This window comes from Bombina bombina, chromosome 1 (assembly GCF_027579735.1).
Source record: "Bombina bombina isolate aBomBom1 chromosome 1, aBomBom1.pri, whole genome shotgun sequence".
Taxonomy (NCBI): domain Eukaryota; kingdom Metazoa; phylum Chordata; class Amphibia; order Anura; family Bombinatoridae; genus Bombina; species Bombina bombina.
The window spans coordinates 270,271,911-270,288,661 of NC_069499.1; the positions used below are offsets into that span (position 1 = coordinate 270,271,911).

At 37.9% G+C, this 16,751-nt stretch overlaps 1 protein-coding gene across 11 annotated transcripts in view; it reads left to right on the forward strand.

The window, feature by feature from the left end:
- Positions 1-16,751, forward strand: part of RYR3 (ryanodine receptor 3) — a 1,083,635-nt gene that overhangs the window by 300,726 nt on the left and 766,158 nt on the right. For 7 of the 11 annotated variants that reach the window (XM_053697969.1, XM_053697973.1, XM_053697971.1 and 4 more), the window contains exons 5-10: positions 5,990-6,004; positions 6,571-6,645; positions 6,896-6,974; positions 7,621-7,733; positions 13,360-13,465; positions 15,014-15,107. In XM_053697969.1, the coding sequence (XP_053553944.1) occupies positions 5,990-6,004; positions 6,571-6,645; positions 6,896-6,974; positions 7,621-7,733; positions 13,360-13,465; positions 15,014-15,107 (482 nt within the window). The remainder of the gene's footprint in view (positions 1-5,989; positions 6,005-6,570; positions 6,646-6,895; positions 6,975-7,620; positions 7,734-13,359; positions 13,466-15,013; positions 15,108-16,751) is intronic. The other 4 variants (XM_053697970.1, XM_053697974.1, XM_053697976.1 and 1 more) reach the window with 1 other exon arrangement.

Genomic DNA, 16,751 nt, shown 5'->3' on the forward strand with positions numbered 1-16,751 from the left:
CCATTGCCATCATATGAAGGACATATCTTGTTGTCTTCTGTGAATTCTTTTTTTCTTAATTTTTGGTAGGGTGAGCTTCAAATATGAGTGTTTATTCATTTGGGCTAAAGGAACCTGAATGTGTTTGGTACTGCCATTGCAAGAACAACAGTACATGTCAAAATGATGAAATGCAACATCAACAGCTATACCCACCAAATAAAACAATCTTTATCATACAACATGGCCAATAGATTACAGAGAATAAGCCACATCTCAATGGAATTTAAAAAAATTGAGCTGCATAAATTTTAAAGCTTAACCTCAATGAAGGGAACAAAGAACTAAAAGTAAAAAAAACCAACAACATTCTCTTTCATGTGCTCACTAACACCGGGTGAACATCTGAAGTCCCTGTCTTTAAACTGGAGGATAACTTATCCTCCATTATTTTTTCTTTAATTGATGAAATTAAATTTAAACGCTTTTGTAAATGATTTGTGATCCACACAAATTATGTTGTTGTTTTTTTTTTTTTTTTTTTTTTTTTAGCAAACCTTGCATATTCAGAATATACCATTTTTATATTTAAATTTCATTGCACGTGAGAAGGCTACAAACATTTTTGTAAATATTGTATATTTTTGTTAAGATTTTAGTAATTAACATTAAAAATAGGCTGGTGACCACTGTTGCTACTGTGATCACCTTACTAAAGTGTTATTAAGGGTATTCAAATTTAAAAGTAGGGCCCATATAGGGTTTTGTACCACAGTAGAAATAACAACTAAGTGCACCACAGTGATCACCTGGCTATATAGACAGAATGTACCTCTCTATTTAATGGTAGTGAGAGTCCACGGTCCTTAATCTTGGAAATTATATCACCTGGCCACCAGGAGTAGGCAAAGACACCCTACACCAGAGTTCCAAATATCCCTCCTACGTCCCCTTCCCTCCCAGTATTTCTTTGCTTTGAAGGAGACTGTATGGATAAAGATTCTGCTTACATATAAGAAGATTTTCAGGTTTACTCATTCAGTGTATAGTTACTGTAAGAGTAGATGTGGCCCCTGATCTGGACTAGGGATGGGCGAATGTTTCGCAACATTCGAAAAATGAAACAAATTTTAACACATTTGTTCATTCTAATCGAATTTTGAATGTTTACATAACATTCTAATATTCAATTTTTGAATGTTCGGTTTCAATTTTTATGATTACATTCGAAAATATTTGTTTTGAAAAATTCAAATTGATATTTGTAATAGTATTTCTAATGATTTCTTTAAATGTAATATTTGAATTATGCAATATTCGAATTCGAAAATTTTTAATTTATATGTTTGTAATAGTATTTCTAATGCTTTCTTTAAATGTAATATTCGAATTATGCAATATTCTATATAGAAAAATTTGAAATGATATATTTGTATCTATTATATATCGATTTACTAGATTCCCTCCCTACCACATGAACTATTGAACTTCTGAATAGTATTTGTTAAATAGAATGTAAAATTCAAAATTTCGAATGTGGACATTTGATATAATTATAAACATTCGAATTTGAAAGTGACATTCAAAAACTGTAAATAGCATTCGATTATAGAATTTTTAAGAATATTTGTTCTTATCAACATTCGGATTTATAATTCGAATTTCGGTAATAACATTCGTTCTAACATTCGAATTTGGAAATTTACACATTTGCCCATCCCTAATCTGGACCAGGCTCCAAGGGGGCAGATTATCTCTTTTTTAAGAGATGTGGGTTCAATCTGTCCAGGACCTATGGGTCATGGAAATTGTGTCTCAAGGTTACAGGATAGGTTTAAAGGCTCATCCGCCTTGAGGGAGGTTTATTCTGTCTCACATATCCAAGAGAAGGGTGTTTCTTCATTGTGTACAAGACCTGGTGGACATTGGGGTCATTGTACCAGTACCCCTGTCAGAACAACGAGCATGTTTCTTTTCAAATCTGTTCATTGTTCCAGGAGGGCACTTTCTGTCCTTTTTTTGGACTTAACTCTGAACAAGTTTCTAAGGGTTCCTTCGTTCAAGATGGAAACTATTTGATCAATTTTTCAGGGTCAGTTCATGTCCACCATAGATCTGAAGGATGCATACCTTCACATTCCGATCCATCCAGATCATCATCTGCTCCCAGAATATTTACAAAGGTCATGGGAGCCCTTTTATCTGTTATTCATTCTCAGGGGGTAGCTGTAGCCCCTTACCTGGACAATATATTGGTTCAGGCTCCAGCTTTACCTTTAGCAGTTGCTTATACAGAACATCTACTGTGTTCTCTTCAAAGTCATGGCTGGAAGATAATTGTAGCAAAAAGCTCTCTTCCAACACAAGAGTGACCTTCTTGGGAGTCATCATAGACTCAGTGGAAATTAAACTCTTTCTAACAGATCAATGCAGACAAAAACTTCAGTCTGCCTGTCACCAACTACAGTCCCAACCTTTTCCTTCGGTAGCGCAGTGTATGGAGGTTTTGGGTCTCATGGTTGCGGATTTTGACACAATTCAGTTTAAGCCATTCCTCCTCAGGTGATTAATTTGGATCAATCCACCAGACAGTCTCTTTCTTGGTGGATGTCCCCAGAACCGGTGTTACGGAGCATGGAGGTTTCAATAAAATTCATACAGTATTTGGCACCTATTATCCTGTTAGCTTAAAGTATGCTTTTAAATATGTTGCCTCTTGTATTGCACACTCCCCATAGTGTCAGAAACCATATACCATGTATCATATATCACCACACTAACTTAAAAGGGAACCCGGTCCTAAGGGTGTAAAACGCTCAAAGTAATTCAGATTGGAGGAGGTTAGAATGTCTCACTCACCCCCAGTGCTTATGTGTGTCCATAGTGGAATTACCCCTGTTTAGGTTGTACGCCCCTACTTATGGCATTCTCATGGTATCCCTCTGGCAGCGATACACCAGCTGTACACTTGCAGCATCTCTCCGGTCGCACGCTTCCCTTTCTTAGCGTGTCCTTGATTGCGATGCTTAGATTCAGATCTCCAGCCCTCTGTCAGGTTCCCCTCTACGAGTGACGTCACACTTGGTTCTCATATGGAGGTATACTGTGGGAGTGTCCAGGCAACTAAAAACTTATGCAGGAGCAAATATTCCACAAATGTGCTCGTCAGCTTCCCAACTTGGCACAGTTTAAACACAAATTTAGCGGCACCATTTCCAGAATAAAAAGTAACTTTTATTGGAGATTCCAAATTAAAACAGCATTTTAACAGCATTAGTACAAACAGCAGTACAGAATCAGATGGTGTGACACCACCACAATTTGCTGACTTGTTTTGGCTAAAGGAGCCGTAATCGTAGCTAAGGTTTACCCGCCATCCACATTCTTATATGTGTTAAAATCAACACTCATTGGCTAAAAACAAGGTAGTGTCCTCACCAGCTAATTTTCCAATCACAATTCCTCCTGCTAAAATGTTTTTTTTTTAGCAAATGGTGCCACTACATTTGTGTTTGAATTATGGGGTTTCAATGTCCATCTTGGGAGATTATCACTACGGACGCCAGCCTGTCTGGTTGGGTAGTGGTTTGGGGTCACTTGAGAGCCCAGAGTGTCTTTTCCCTCAGAAAGTGGTTCTATCTATCAATGTTATGGAACTATTTTTTTTTAACGCTCTTCAGTCTTGGCTGTTACTTTGATCACTTCCATTAATTAGTTTCCAATCGGACAATGTCATGGCATTGGTGTACACAAATCATCAGGGATGCATTTGCAGCCCCCTTGCAATGAAGGAGGTTTCTCGCATCTTCTTGTGTGCAGAAGTGAATCTTTGCTTGATCTCTGCCATCCATATCCCAGGGGTGGACAACTGGGAAACGTATCTCTTTAGCTGCCAGTAATTACATCCAGAGGCATGGTCTCTCAATCAGTATATATTCGATCAGTTGATAGATCTAATGGCATTCCGGCTCAATCAAATATTCCTTGCTATGGTTCCAGAGCGAGGGATCCACAAACAGAATTTACAGATGCGCTGACAGCTACATAGTGTTATCATCTTGTTTACCTGTTCCCTCCAATTGTACTTCTCCCCAGAGTGGTGGCCTGTCTCAAACAGGAGGGTGTTCTGGCAATTTTAGTGGTTCCAGCATGGCCTTGTTAGACTTGGTATGCAGACCTGCACTCCTCCATGGCGTCTTCCTCTTTGGCAGGATCTGCTCATTCAAGGTCCATTCTTTTTTAAAAAACCCCAAAAAAATCTTAACTTAACTGCATGGAGATTAAGTGGTTGATTTTAACTCAAAGGGGTTTCTCTGAGTCAGTAATTGATACTTTAATTCAGACACGCAAGCCTGTCATTAGGCGGATTTATTACACAGTCTGGAAAGTATATCTTTCCTGGTGTTCAAAGCAGTATTTTTCATGGCAATTAGTCAGAATCCCCCAGATTTTACAGTTTCTGCAAGAATGTTTAGACAAAGGCCTGTTGGCCAGTTCTCTTAAGGGTCAGAGTTCTGCCCTCTCGGTTCTGTTGCATAGGAAGTTAGCACGTTTGCCTGATATTCACTCTTTATTTTAGGCGCTCGTTAGGATAAGACCTTTCTTCAAACCAATTTCTCCTCCTTGGAATCTCAATTTGGTTCTTAGGGTTTTTGGTCTTCCATTTGAGCCAATGCACTTGTTGGTCATTAAATTGTTGTCTTGGAAGGTGTTGTTTCTTTTGGCAATCTCATCTGTATGGAGAGTGTCTGAGTTATCTTCTCTCTCCTCGGATCCTCCGTACTTGATCTTTCATCAGGACAAGGCGGTTTTACGTATTGTGTCTGTTTTATTACCAAAAGTGGTTTCTATTGAGAACATCAATAGCAAAATTGTCGTTCATTCTCTTTGTACAAATCCTGTCTTCGAAGGAGAGACTTTTGCATAATTTGGATGTTGTCAGTGGTTTAAAATCCTTTTTGCAAGCTGCTAAAGACTTTCATCAATCTTCCAGTTTATTTGTTTTATATTCTGGTAAACGGAAAGTTCAGAAGGCTACTGCATTACCTTTGTCCTTTTGGTTGAGGAGTTTGATTCGTATAGCTTACTTGGATGTGAGTCAGCAACTGCCTACTTGGACCACTGTTCATTCTACTCGTTCAGTTTCATCATCCTGGGCCTTTAAGAATGAGGCTTCTGTAGAGCAGATATGCTAGGCAGCGACTTGGTCATCTTTGCATACTTTTACCAAACTTTATCATTTTGACTTATTTGCCTGGGCTGAGGCAGCTTTTGACAGGAAGGTTCTTTAGGCTGTAGTTTCTACTAATTAAAGGCCTATCATTTTCTTTTTTTTCGTGGACTCCACAGCTTGGGTATTGGTTCCCAAGAGTAAGGACAGTGGATTCTCATTACCATTACCTGATAAATTAATTTATTTCTTGGTAGTAATAGTACACGTGCCTACCCGTGATTTTGTTTCTTTCTTGGTGGTGGCAGTCCTTGTTTGCATCTTGGTACCCTATGGTCTTTCTTACTCCCTGTTTTTCCTTGGCTATATGCAATTCTGGAAGGAAAGGGGAAGTAGGAGGGATGTTTGAAATTCTGGTGTAGGGTGTCTTTGCCTTCTCCTGCTAAGTTTTTGTAAATATATCATATGAAAAGATTTTTTAAGTGAATGTTAATACCCCCCCTGTTGCTTTCAGTTGTAGCACATTTGTAGTATAGCTTAATACATCTATGAACCAATGTTTATTATAATTCTTTAAATATGATTATTTAACTATTTGAGCTAGTAGTGCTGCTGTTGATGTTGCATATTTCCACTAGTCCCGGATGAGTAAGAAATTGCAGTGTCGATGAGTAACAAACTTAGCATTTTTCCTACATTAGAATTGAGTGGACTAGTAGCTTTTCTCCCCTGACTAGTAAACTACATTGATATTTTTGCACGCACACACATACTATTATAATATTTCATATGTGTATCAAATCTTTACTGTTATATGTTTTTCTTTTTTACGCATCCAAGAAGTTTACAAGGAAGGTAAGTATAAATTATCTGGGAAGGGGCGAATCAAAACACCTTACCCAGAATGCATTATTCATTTTTTAAGCTTAGCAGGCTGTCTCTCGTGTATAGTGGACATTACCTACTGTTTTAGATTTGTCCAAATTAAAAAAAAGTAAATAACTATGTCCAGCTTTAGTTGCAACAACCTCTAATGTCCTCAGCTAGAGTACAAGACAAGTATATGTGATCAATGTCCTACTATTCTATGGGCAGTTATGTGCATTCTATATTGTTCATGGAATATGCACTTCTTTACTATATAACAAGGTGCATGTTTTGTATGACCCCGTCACTGACATCTCTGTCTATTCTACCTCAAGCCTTGAACTTTTACTCTCAGCCTTTCAGGCATTTGATCAAAAAATCTGAAATAAATGCCAAATGATGTGTATGTTTCCAGTTTTATTATAGTGTTTCCGAGTTTATACTTTCCTTTGAGGAATGAACAAAGGCAAATTGAAGCCCGTCCCTGGACTTACTCATTCTTATGATATGATTGCTGTTCATTTAGAGAGACTACTTTCTTTCTCATTCTGCAGGCTTCACAAGGAGGTGGACATAGGACTTTATTGTATGGCCATGCTATACTACTTCGTCATTCGTTCAGTGGAATGGTGAGTAATGATCTAAGTATATAAAACAAAACATTTGAATCAATCATTCCAGTCACTGCTTATGCCTGCATGATACTAGCAGGGGACCATAAAACTCTCACTGAGAGCAACAAAGAGAACTCTGCAGCAAATAGACTAAAGACTGGGTGCAATTTAAAATGATAAGCAAAATAACCTGAACAATTTTTTATTTTTGGTAATCAGCACAAATAATTAATTACATGAATTGTAATTTTTGACTTTTTTTTAGTACTTAACTTGTTTAACGACATCGAGATCCCTCACAGATAAGCTTGCATTTGACGTGGGACTGCAGGATAATTCAACAGGTAAAAGAAGTACGGATTCTGCACATTCTGAAATCAAGCATAAGATAGCGGATGAGTGAAATTCAGTAACCTGAGACTCTTATTTTGCACCTTATTTAGTATTAAATATTATCATGTCATACTATTGAGGTTTGGTGGAACTTCTGTAAAGTATCTCACAAAGGTCTCCAGGCCATAAAATTTGGCTGTGCAGATCTTCAAATTTGGACATTGAAGGCAAAATAAAAATGTAATGAATCAGACAGAGCATACAATTTTAAACAACTTTCCAGTTTACTTTTATTACCTAATTTGCTTCATTCTCTTGTTGAAAAGCAAACCTAGGTAAGCTCGGAAGGAACAATCACTAGTGGTAGCTAGCTGCTGATTGGTGACTGCATATTTACATATATTATACATTTATTTACCACTGACTCCTCAATGTTTTCAATTCTCCGCTGTGCTAGAGCTAGCTCTGCCATGAGCAGGTAAAAGTGTCTCAAGCTTACAATCTAATTTGATTGATTTTGGATCAGACAGTAGGTTGATAAGTTAGGTGTCGGTAGAATTTACAGAGTAATGTTTTATTAATGTTGCATGATGTTGGTTTGGTGATTTAAGATGCTGTAATACTATTACACACTGACTGTGCTTGTTTATTGTGCAGGGGAGGCATGCTGGTGGACAATACATCCTGCTTCCAAACAAAGATCGGAAGGAGAGAAAGTTCGGATAGGGGACGATCTGATTTTAGTTAGCGTTTCTTCAGAACGATACCTAGTAAGTGCAAAAAGTGCAGTAAACATATGTTCCTGTTTACATGTATCATGTTCCAGTGTTGTATTTTTATATGTTCTAGCGATGCAATATCTACTGTACTGTTCTGTAGTATCTTCTTATAGGATTTCTCAACTCAGTCATCACAGTCAACTAACACAGCAGATTGTCAAGATGTCTGTTGATTATTCCACTTGTGCCTAGGCTAAGGTAACTGGAGCACTGGAGTTGAAAAACCTTAGTCTATAACATGTTGGATTGGTATCTTGATATCTTACTTCCCTATAATATCTTAAATATGTAATATCTTACGCCTAGATTTAGAGTTCTGCGGCCAAAGGGGTGCGTTAGCTACTCGTGCTTTTTTCTGGCCGCACCTTTTAAATACCGCTGGTATTGAGAGTTCACAGAATGGCTGCGTTAGGCTCCAAAAAAAGGAGCGTATAGCATATTTAACGCAACTTCAACTCTCGATACCAGCGGTGCTTACGGACGCGGCCAGCTTAAAAAACGTGCTTGTGCACGATTCCCCCATAGAAAACAATGGGGTTGTTTGAGCTGAAAAAAAACCTAACACATGCAAAAAAGCCGCGTTCAGCTCCTAACGCAGCCCCATTGTTTGCTATGGGGAAACACTTCCTACGTCTGCACCTAACACTCTAACATGTACCCCGAGTCTAAACACCCCTAACCTTACACTTATTAACCCCTATTCTGCCGCCCCTGCTATCGCTGACCCCTGCATATTATTATTAACCCCTAATCTGCCGCTCCGTAAAACGCCGCTACTTACATTATCCCTATGTACCCCTAATCTGCTGCCCCTAACACCGCCGACCCCTATATTATATTTATTAACCCCAAATCTGCCCCCCACAACGTCGCCTCCACCTGCCTACACTTATTAACCCCTAATCTGCCGAGCGGACCGCACCGCTATTATAATAAAGTTATTAACCCCTAATCCGCCTCACTAACCCTATAATAAATAGTATTAACCCCTAATCTGCCCTCCCTAACATCGCCGACACCTAACTTCAAACATTAACCCCTAATCTGCCGACTGGAGCTCACCGCTATTCTAATAAATGCATTAACCCCTAAAGCTAAGTCTAACCCTAACACTAACACCCCCCTAAATTAAATATAATTTAAATCTAACAAAATTAATTAACTCTTATTAAATAAATTATTCCTATTTAAAGCTAAATACTTACCTGTAAAATAAATCCTAATATAGCTACAATATAAATTATATTTATATTATAGCTATTTTAGGATTTATATTTATTTTACAGGTAACTTTGTATTTATTTTAACCAGGTACAATAGCTATTAAATAGTTAAGAACTATTTAATAGCTAAAATAGTTAAAATAATTACAAAATTACCTGTAAAATAAATCCTAACCTAAGTTACAATTAAACCTAACACTACACTATCAATAAATTAATTAAATAAAATACCTACAATTACCTACAATTAAACCTAACACTACACTATCAATAAATTAATTAAATACAATATCTACAAATAAATACAATGAAATAAACTAACTAAAGTACAAAAAATAAAAAAGAACTAAGTTACAAAAAATAAAAAAATATTTACAAACATCAGAAAAATATTACAACAATTTTAAACTAATTACACCTACTCTAAGCCCCCTAATAAAATAACAAAGACCCCCAAAATAAAAAATGCCCTACCCTATTCTAAATTACTAAAGTTCAAAGCTCTTTTACCTTACCAGCCCTGAACAGGGCCCTTTGCGGGGCATGCCCCAAATAATTCAGCTCTTTTGCCTGTAAAGAAAACACATACAATACCCCCCCCAACATTACAACCCACCACCCACATACCCCTAATCTAACCCAAACCCCCCTTAAATAAACCTAACACTAAGCCCCTGAAGATCTTCCTACCTTATCTTCACCATACCAGGTTCACCGATCGATCCAGAAGAGCTCCTCCGATGTCTTGATCCAAGGCCAAGCGGGGGGCTGAAGATGTCCATGATCCGGCTGAAGTCTTCATCCAAGCGGGAGCTGAAGAGGTCCATGATCCGGCTGAAGTCTTCATCCAAGAGGGAGATGAAGAGGTCCATGATCCGGCTGAAGTTTTCTATCAACGGCATCTTCGATCTTCTTTCTTCCGGATCCATGTAGTTCATGCCCCCGACGCGGAACATCCATCTTCACTGACGACTTCCCGACGAATGACGGTTCCTTTAAGGGACGTCATCCAAGATGGCGTCCCTCGAATTCCGATTGGCTGATAGGATTCAATCAGCCAATCAGATTGAGCTCGCATTCTATTGGCTGTTCCGATCAGCCAATAGAATGCGAGCTCAATCTGATTGGCTGATCGGATCAGCCAATCGGATTGAACTTGATTCTGATTGGCTGATTCCATCAGCCAATCAGAATTTTCCTACCTTAATTCCGATTGGCTGATAGAATCCTATCAGCCAATCGGAATTCGAGGGACGCCATCTTGGATGACGTCCCTTAAGGAACCGTCATTCGTCGGGAAGTCGTCGGTGAAGATGGATGTTCCGCGTCGGGGGGATGAACTACATGGATCCGGAAGAAAGAAGATTGAAGATGCCGTTGATAGACTTCAGCCGGATCATGGACCTCTTCAGCTCCCGCTTGGATGAAGACTTCAGCCGGATCATGGACCTCTTCAGCTCCCGCTTGGATGAAGACTTCAGCCGGATCATGGACATCTTCAGCCCCCCGCTTGGGCTTGGATCAAGACATCGGAGGAGCTCTTCTGGATCGATCGGTGAACCTGGTATGGTGAAGATAAGGTAAGAAGATCTTCAGGGGCTTAGTGTTAGGATTATTTAAGGGGGGTTTGGGTTAGATTTAGGGGTATGTGGGTGGTGGGTTGTAATGTTGAGGGGGGTATTGTATGTGTTTTTTTTTAATGGCAAAAGAGCTGAATTCTTTGGGGCATGCCCCGCAAAGGGCCCTGTTCAGGGCTGGCAAGGTAAAAGAGCTTTGAACTTTAGTAATTTAGAATAGGGTAGGGCATTTTTTTATTTTGGGGGTCTTTGTTATTTTATTAGGGGGCTTAGAGTAGGTGTAATTAGTTTAAAATTGTTGTAATATTTTTCTGATGTTTGTAAATATTTTTTTATTTTTTTGTAACTTAGTTCTTTTTTATTTTTTGTACTTTAGTTAGTTTATTTTATTGTATTTATTTGTAGATATTGTATTTAATTAATTTATTGATAGTGTAGTGTTAGGTTTAATTGTAGGTAATTGTAGGTATTTTATTTAATTAATTTATTGATAGTGTAGTGTTAGGTTTAATTGTAACTTAGGTTAGGATTTATTTTACAGGTAATTTTGTAATTATTTTAACTATTTTAGCTATTAAATAGTTCTTAACTATTTAATAGCTATTGTACCTGGTTAAAATAAATACAAAGTTACCTTTAAAATAAATATAAATCCTAAATCAGCTCTAATATAATTATAATTTATATTGTAGCTATATTAGGGTTTATTTTACAGGTAATTTTTAGCTTTAAATAGGAATAATTTATTTAATGAGTTAATTTATTTCGTTAGATTTAAATTATATTTAACTTAGGGGGGTGTTAGGGTTAGACTTAGCTTTAGGGGTTAATCCATTTATTACAGTAGCGGCGAGATTCGGTCGGCAGATTAGGGGTTAATAATTGAAGTTAGGTGTCGGCGATGTTAGGGAGGGCAGATTAGGGGTTAATACTATTTATTATAGGGTTATTGAGGCGGGAGTGAGGCGGATTAGGGGTTAATAACTTTATTATAGTAGCGGTGAGATCCGCTCGGCAGATTAGGGGTTAATAAGTGTAGGCAGGTGGAGGCGACGTTGAGGGGGGCAGGTTAGGGGTTAATAAATATAATATAGGGGTCGGGGGTGTTAGGGGCAGCAGATTAGGGGTACATAAGGATAACGTAAGTAGCGGCGCTTTGCGGTCGGCAGATTAGGGGTTAATTATTGTAGGTAGCTGGCGGCGACGTTGTGGGGGGCAGGTTAGGGGTTAATAAATATAATATAGGGGTCGGCGGTGTTAGGGGCAGCAGATTAGGGGTACATAAGTATAATGTAGGTGGCGGTCGGCAGATTAGGGGTTAAAAAAATTTAATCGAGTTGCGGCGATGTGGGGGGACCTCGGTTTAGGGATACATAGGTAGTTTATGGGTGTTAGTGTACTTTAGAGCACAGTAGTTAAGAGCTTTATAAACCGGCGTTAGCCCAGAAAGCTCTTAACTACTGACTTTTTTCTGCGGCTGGAGTTTTGTCGTTAGATTTCTAACGCTCACTTCAGCCACGACTCTAAATACCGGAGTTAGAAAGATCCCATTGAAAAGATAGGATACGCAATTGACGTAAGGGGATCTGCGGTATGGAAAAGTCGCGGCTGAAAAGTGAGCGTTAGACCCTTTAATGACTGACTCCAAATACCAGAGGGCGGTAAAAACCAGCGTTAGGAGCCTCTAACGCTGGTTTTGAAGGCTACCGCCCAACTCTAAATCTAAGCCTTAGAGATGAATCCTTGATACCCTCAGTACTTCAGGGAGTACCAAGAGTGTAAAAATATTTAAAAATTTTAAATGTTACTTTTTGACATCCATATATTACATTTAATATTTAAATGTTGCATTTTGTGTTTAAAATACCTAGGCAATCTTAAGCTCAGCTGTATTGGGAATTAATTATATTGTTGTGTCAACCTATATGTATGCAATACATTTTAGTGATGCTGTCTTCACAGCTATCATGTTTTGAGTAACTTGGCCTAGTGATGCAGTCATTACAGGCTGACTGAATGTAAATGTAGTTGCGCACCCGTCACTTCTTCGTTTCAGTCAGCACTAGTAGTTCAGAGACTACAGCATGGAATGAGCAATAAGCAGAAATAGGGGCCTATCTATCAAGCTCCGAATGGAGCTTGATGGCCCGTGTTTCTGGCGAGTCTTCAGACTCGCCAGAGACAGCAATTATGAAGCAGCGGTCACAAAGACCGCTGCTCCATAACCCTGTCCGCCTGCTCTGAGCTGGCGGACAAACATCACCAGAAATCAACCCGATCGAATACGATTGGGTTGATTGACACCTCCCTGCTTGGCCGTGAGTCAGCAGGGGACGGCGTTTGCAATGCTGAATACGGAGAGCGTATTGCTCTCCGCATTCAGCGAGGTCTTGCAGACCTGATCCGCACTGTCGGATCAGGTCCGCAAGACCTTTAATAAATAGAGGCCATAGTGTTTGATAGTTTGAGTTCCATCTCTTGGTAAATCTGTCAGTAGTGAAAAAGTAGATTTGTTGATCATTCTCACCCCATAATCCTTTTGATCACCGGTCTTTCTCTTTCCTAATGTGCTCGCTCTCTCTCTCTCTCTCTCTCTCTCTCTCTCTCTATTTGCCATTATTTTTCCAGTTCCCATTTTTAATTCCCACATTCTATGAGGCCAACATGAAATAAGGCAGCGTTCTAGTTCCAGGCCATTACTGTTGCTTCGCCACCTCAACAGTTTATTCCTCCTCTTCTGCAGTATAATCTGTTACCAGAGGCTGCAATCTACTGATTACAAATCAAATAGCACTGTCTTTTTTTTTTATCATGCAGCATCTATCCATATCCAATGGGATGGGTAATATCCAGGTGGATGCCTCTTTTATGCAGACACTATGGAACGTCCATCCTACATGCTCTGGTAGCAGTGTGGAAGAAGGTAATTAGTGTTTTGTGCAACCTTAATATATACATTTTCTGATTTTGTTTATGTATCATTCATTGTTATTGTGGGTTTTATTAATGCATGCAGTAATATTCATGGTAAGTGCAACATATAAGCATTGTAAGAAACAATAGCCTAAAATCAACAAAGGTTGTTATGGCAGTTAATAGAAATAAAACTTTATAAGGTCCCTGTGTGTGTTTGTGTATATATATATACATATACATACTTACATATAGATATTTAGACATGTATATATGTATGTATCCCTATATTAAAGCCCTTTGCTGCCCTTTTTTCCCTAACACCTAAGACCTCAGATCTTTGAGCCCTTATAACTTGTTTTATGTATTATTTAAAAAAAATTGTATTCGTGTTACTATGAGTGTAAATGTACTTTTTAGTGTATTTTTTATGTATTTTGTGACACTTTTTATCCAAGCATAACAGTTAACCAGAGCTCTGATGTCGCGCTAACCTGACGTGCGTTAAATTCAATTGCGCTCGAGGGAACACGTTTACTTCCAACTTGTAATACGCGCACTACTTCCGACCTCTGCTAAACACGATATTGATTGTGCACAACAGTTAGTTCCCCACTGTCCCTATATTGCATGTGTAATTTTGATAACAGTTAATTGAGATGGATGTGCTTCTAAATGGACTCGTTTCCAAAAACATATGAGCTAAACAAAAACTGTGTTGTATGGTCAACTCTACTGGATTCGAATAGGGGCCTATGTGCTTTATTTTGATTTTGTGATGTGACCTAGATTTAATAAATTGTGTTTGACAGAAGAATATACTATTTCCTGTCTTCTCAGTCTCAGTGACTTGGCTGCAATTTTAGCTGTTGTAATTGAGTTTTCCTCATGTTGTGATCTGTGTGTGCTGCACATATGTCACATTTGTTTAGCCTTGCTTTTATGCTGTATTTGACATTTAATAACGTTGCTATTATTTCGCTTTCATTGCATGCGCGCATTGCATTGATTAGAATTGCCTAAAGCCATGAGTATTACTGTGAGGTTACTTGAAAAGTGTTAATGTGGATTTCTGAGAATAGCTTGTAATTCTGTGATGTTTCTCAGATTTCAACACCCTCCAACTAAAAGGTCTTGAATAGCCAACAACAAAGATAACATGAATCTATGCTGTAGGTTCACTTGTTGGAAAGCTTTGATGATCCATTAGAGTGACAGATGATACAAATTTTGCATTTTATTGTATGCTCTTAATATATATAAATTAGTATTAGCTATATACATACACTGCATAGTAATAAAACTTCTAAACTCATTAAATTATTGGGAAGTATTTACTTGCATAAGTGTGTTTTACCATTATACATTTTATGGTGCAAGTTATTGGAAAGCTACAATATGATATCTGATTAGATATTTAACTGTTCATATATATATGTATTTCAATTGAAATTCTCTTTTATTTAAGTTTTGGCTCTTTAATTAATGAGTAGTAAAATTTGTAAAATAAAATCAAAATATAAGTTGTATATTATTTTTATGTGAACGTTTTTTATAGGGTTTCTTCTTGGTGGACACGTGGTTCGGTTTTTCCATGGTCATGATGAATGTTTGACAATCCCATCTGCCGAGCCAGTTGACACACAACCTAGGTGGGTACCAGTTCATATGTTAATAAATACTGAGATGATACTAGATGACAGTTTGTATGTTGATTATAATTTAGTAGGTGAAGTTTAGTATGATGGAATCATGAATACAGTGCTTTATAGAGCATTATTGATACCTGATGAAAGAAAACAAATTAGGAGATTATCTTTTGACATCCACTTGGATTTATGTTGTTTATAGCATTTCTACGTAGGACGACACATGGACAGCAATCTATTAAAACCCTACATCCCTGTTTAAAATTAAGCATAGAGGCAAATGAAATCTGCATGAATTATGGGCACCCACTGCTCAAAAAACAAAGCAGAAATAACCTTACAGCCCTATTTAAAATTAAGCATAGAGGCAAATGAAATCTGCATGGATTATGGGCACCCACTTTTAAAAAAACAAAGCAGAAAAAACATGAGTATGTTGTCATTTATGCAACATTCTCCCAGACACGTACATTCCTCCCAACATCTGCTCATTTTCCGCCGGAATGTGGACGTTAAAAGCTTGTGGGCAATGGCCCAACCACACACAGGAGATTTTGTGTAGAGGGGTGGGGTTATGTACAGTCTGTGGGTGTGTCTGTAAGGTCCGAGGGCTGTGGGCAAGAAGCAGACTTAGCCAATGACAAGCCCGCTGGATGCCAGATGGTTGGGATAAATGTGCATTGATTGTTGCAGGAAACAATATAGGATTGCAGTTTTTCTTATCTACTGTTGTCTGGAATTGCTACTCAAAAATCATGCAGACTTGTCTTGGCCACACAAATCTGCCCCAATCACTCTTCAAAATCTCTATCCGCTTGCTGGATAAGCGGCACATGTGTTTTATTGAAACAATTCTTCTCAGCACCCTACAACAACAATTCTATATAAGTAAAGCATAAAAGGGAGCAATTTTACATTCAATTCATATTTTTTGACATACATAAAATATTTTTTCCTAAAAATCTGAACAACATATTACAATTGTCATGTGGTCTTCAGCTAAAGACACAAGCATTTGTATGATGTGATGCTTATATACCAGATTTTACGCTGAATTTTCTTTTAGAGTGCAATATGTGTCAATACACATGAAGCAAAGATTGCTGTTAAGCATTGTTGCATTTATTTTTGAAGAAGCATAACAGTACACATATGGCTTGACCTGTATGTACACATAGCAAAATATGCAGGTCTTTTTTCTAAATCTAGCTGTAAATGGAAGTGTGTAAGCATTAATAGAAAAGTAAGTCCTAGTTTTCATTGCTGTTGTAAACTGTGTATTATCAAATTTTCTCCGTTCTCTTGCTATCTTTATTTTAAAAGCAGGAATGTAAAGCTTAAGAGCCAGCCCATTTTTGTTTGAGAACCTGGGCTATGCTTGTTTATTGGTGGCTAAATGTCAGCCACCAATTATCAAGTGCTATCCAGGGTGCTGAACCTAAAATGGGCTGGCTACTAAGCTTTAAATTCCTGCTTTTTAAATAAAGATAGCAAGAAAATGAAGAAACAAATTGATAGTAGGAGTAAATTAGAAAGTTGCTTAAAATTTCATGATCTATCTGAATCGTTAAAGAAAAAATGTGGGTTTAGTATCCATTTAAGGTAGTTGGCAAGGTGTAAAAGTTTCTTAGCCACTTGTAATTGCAA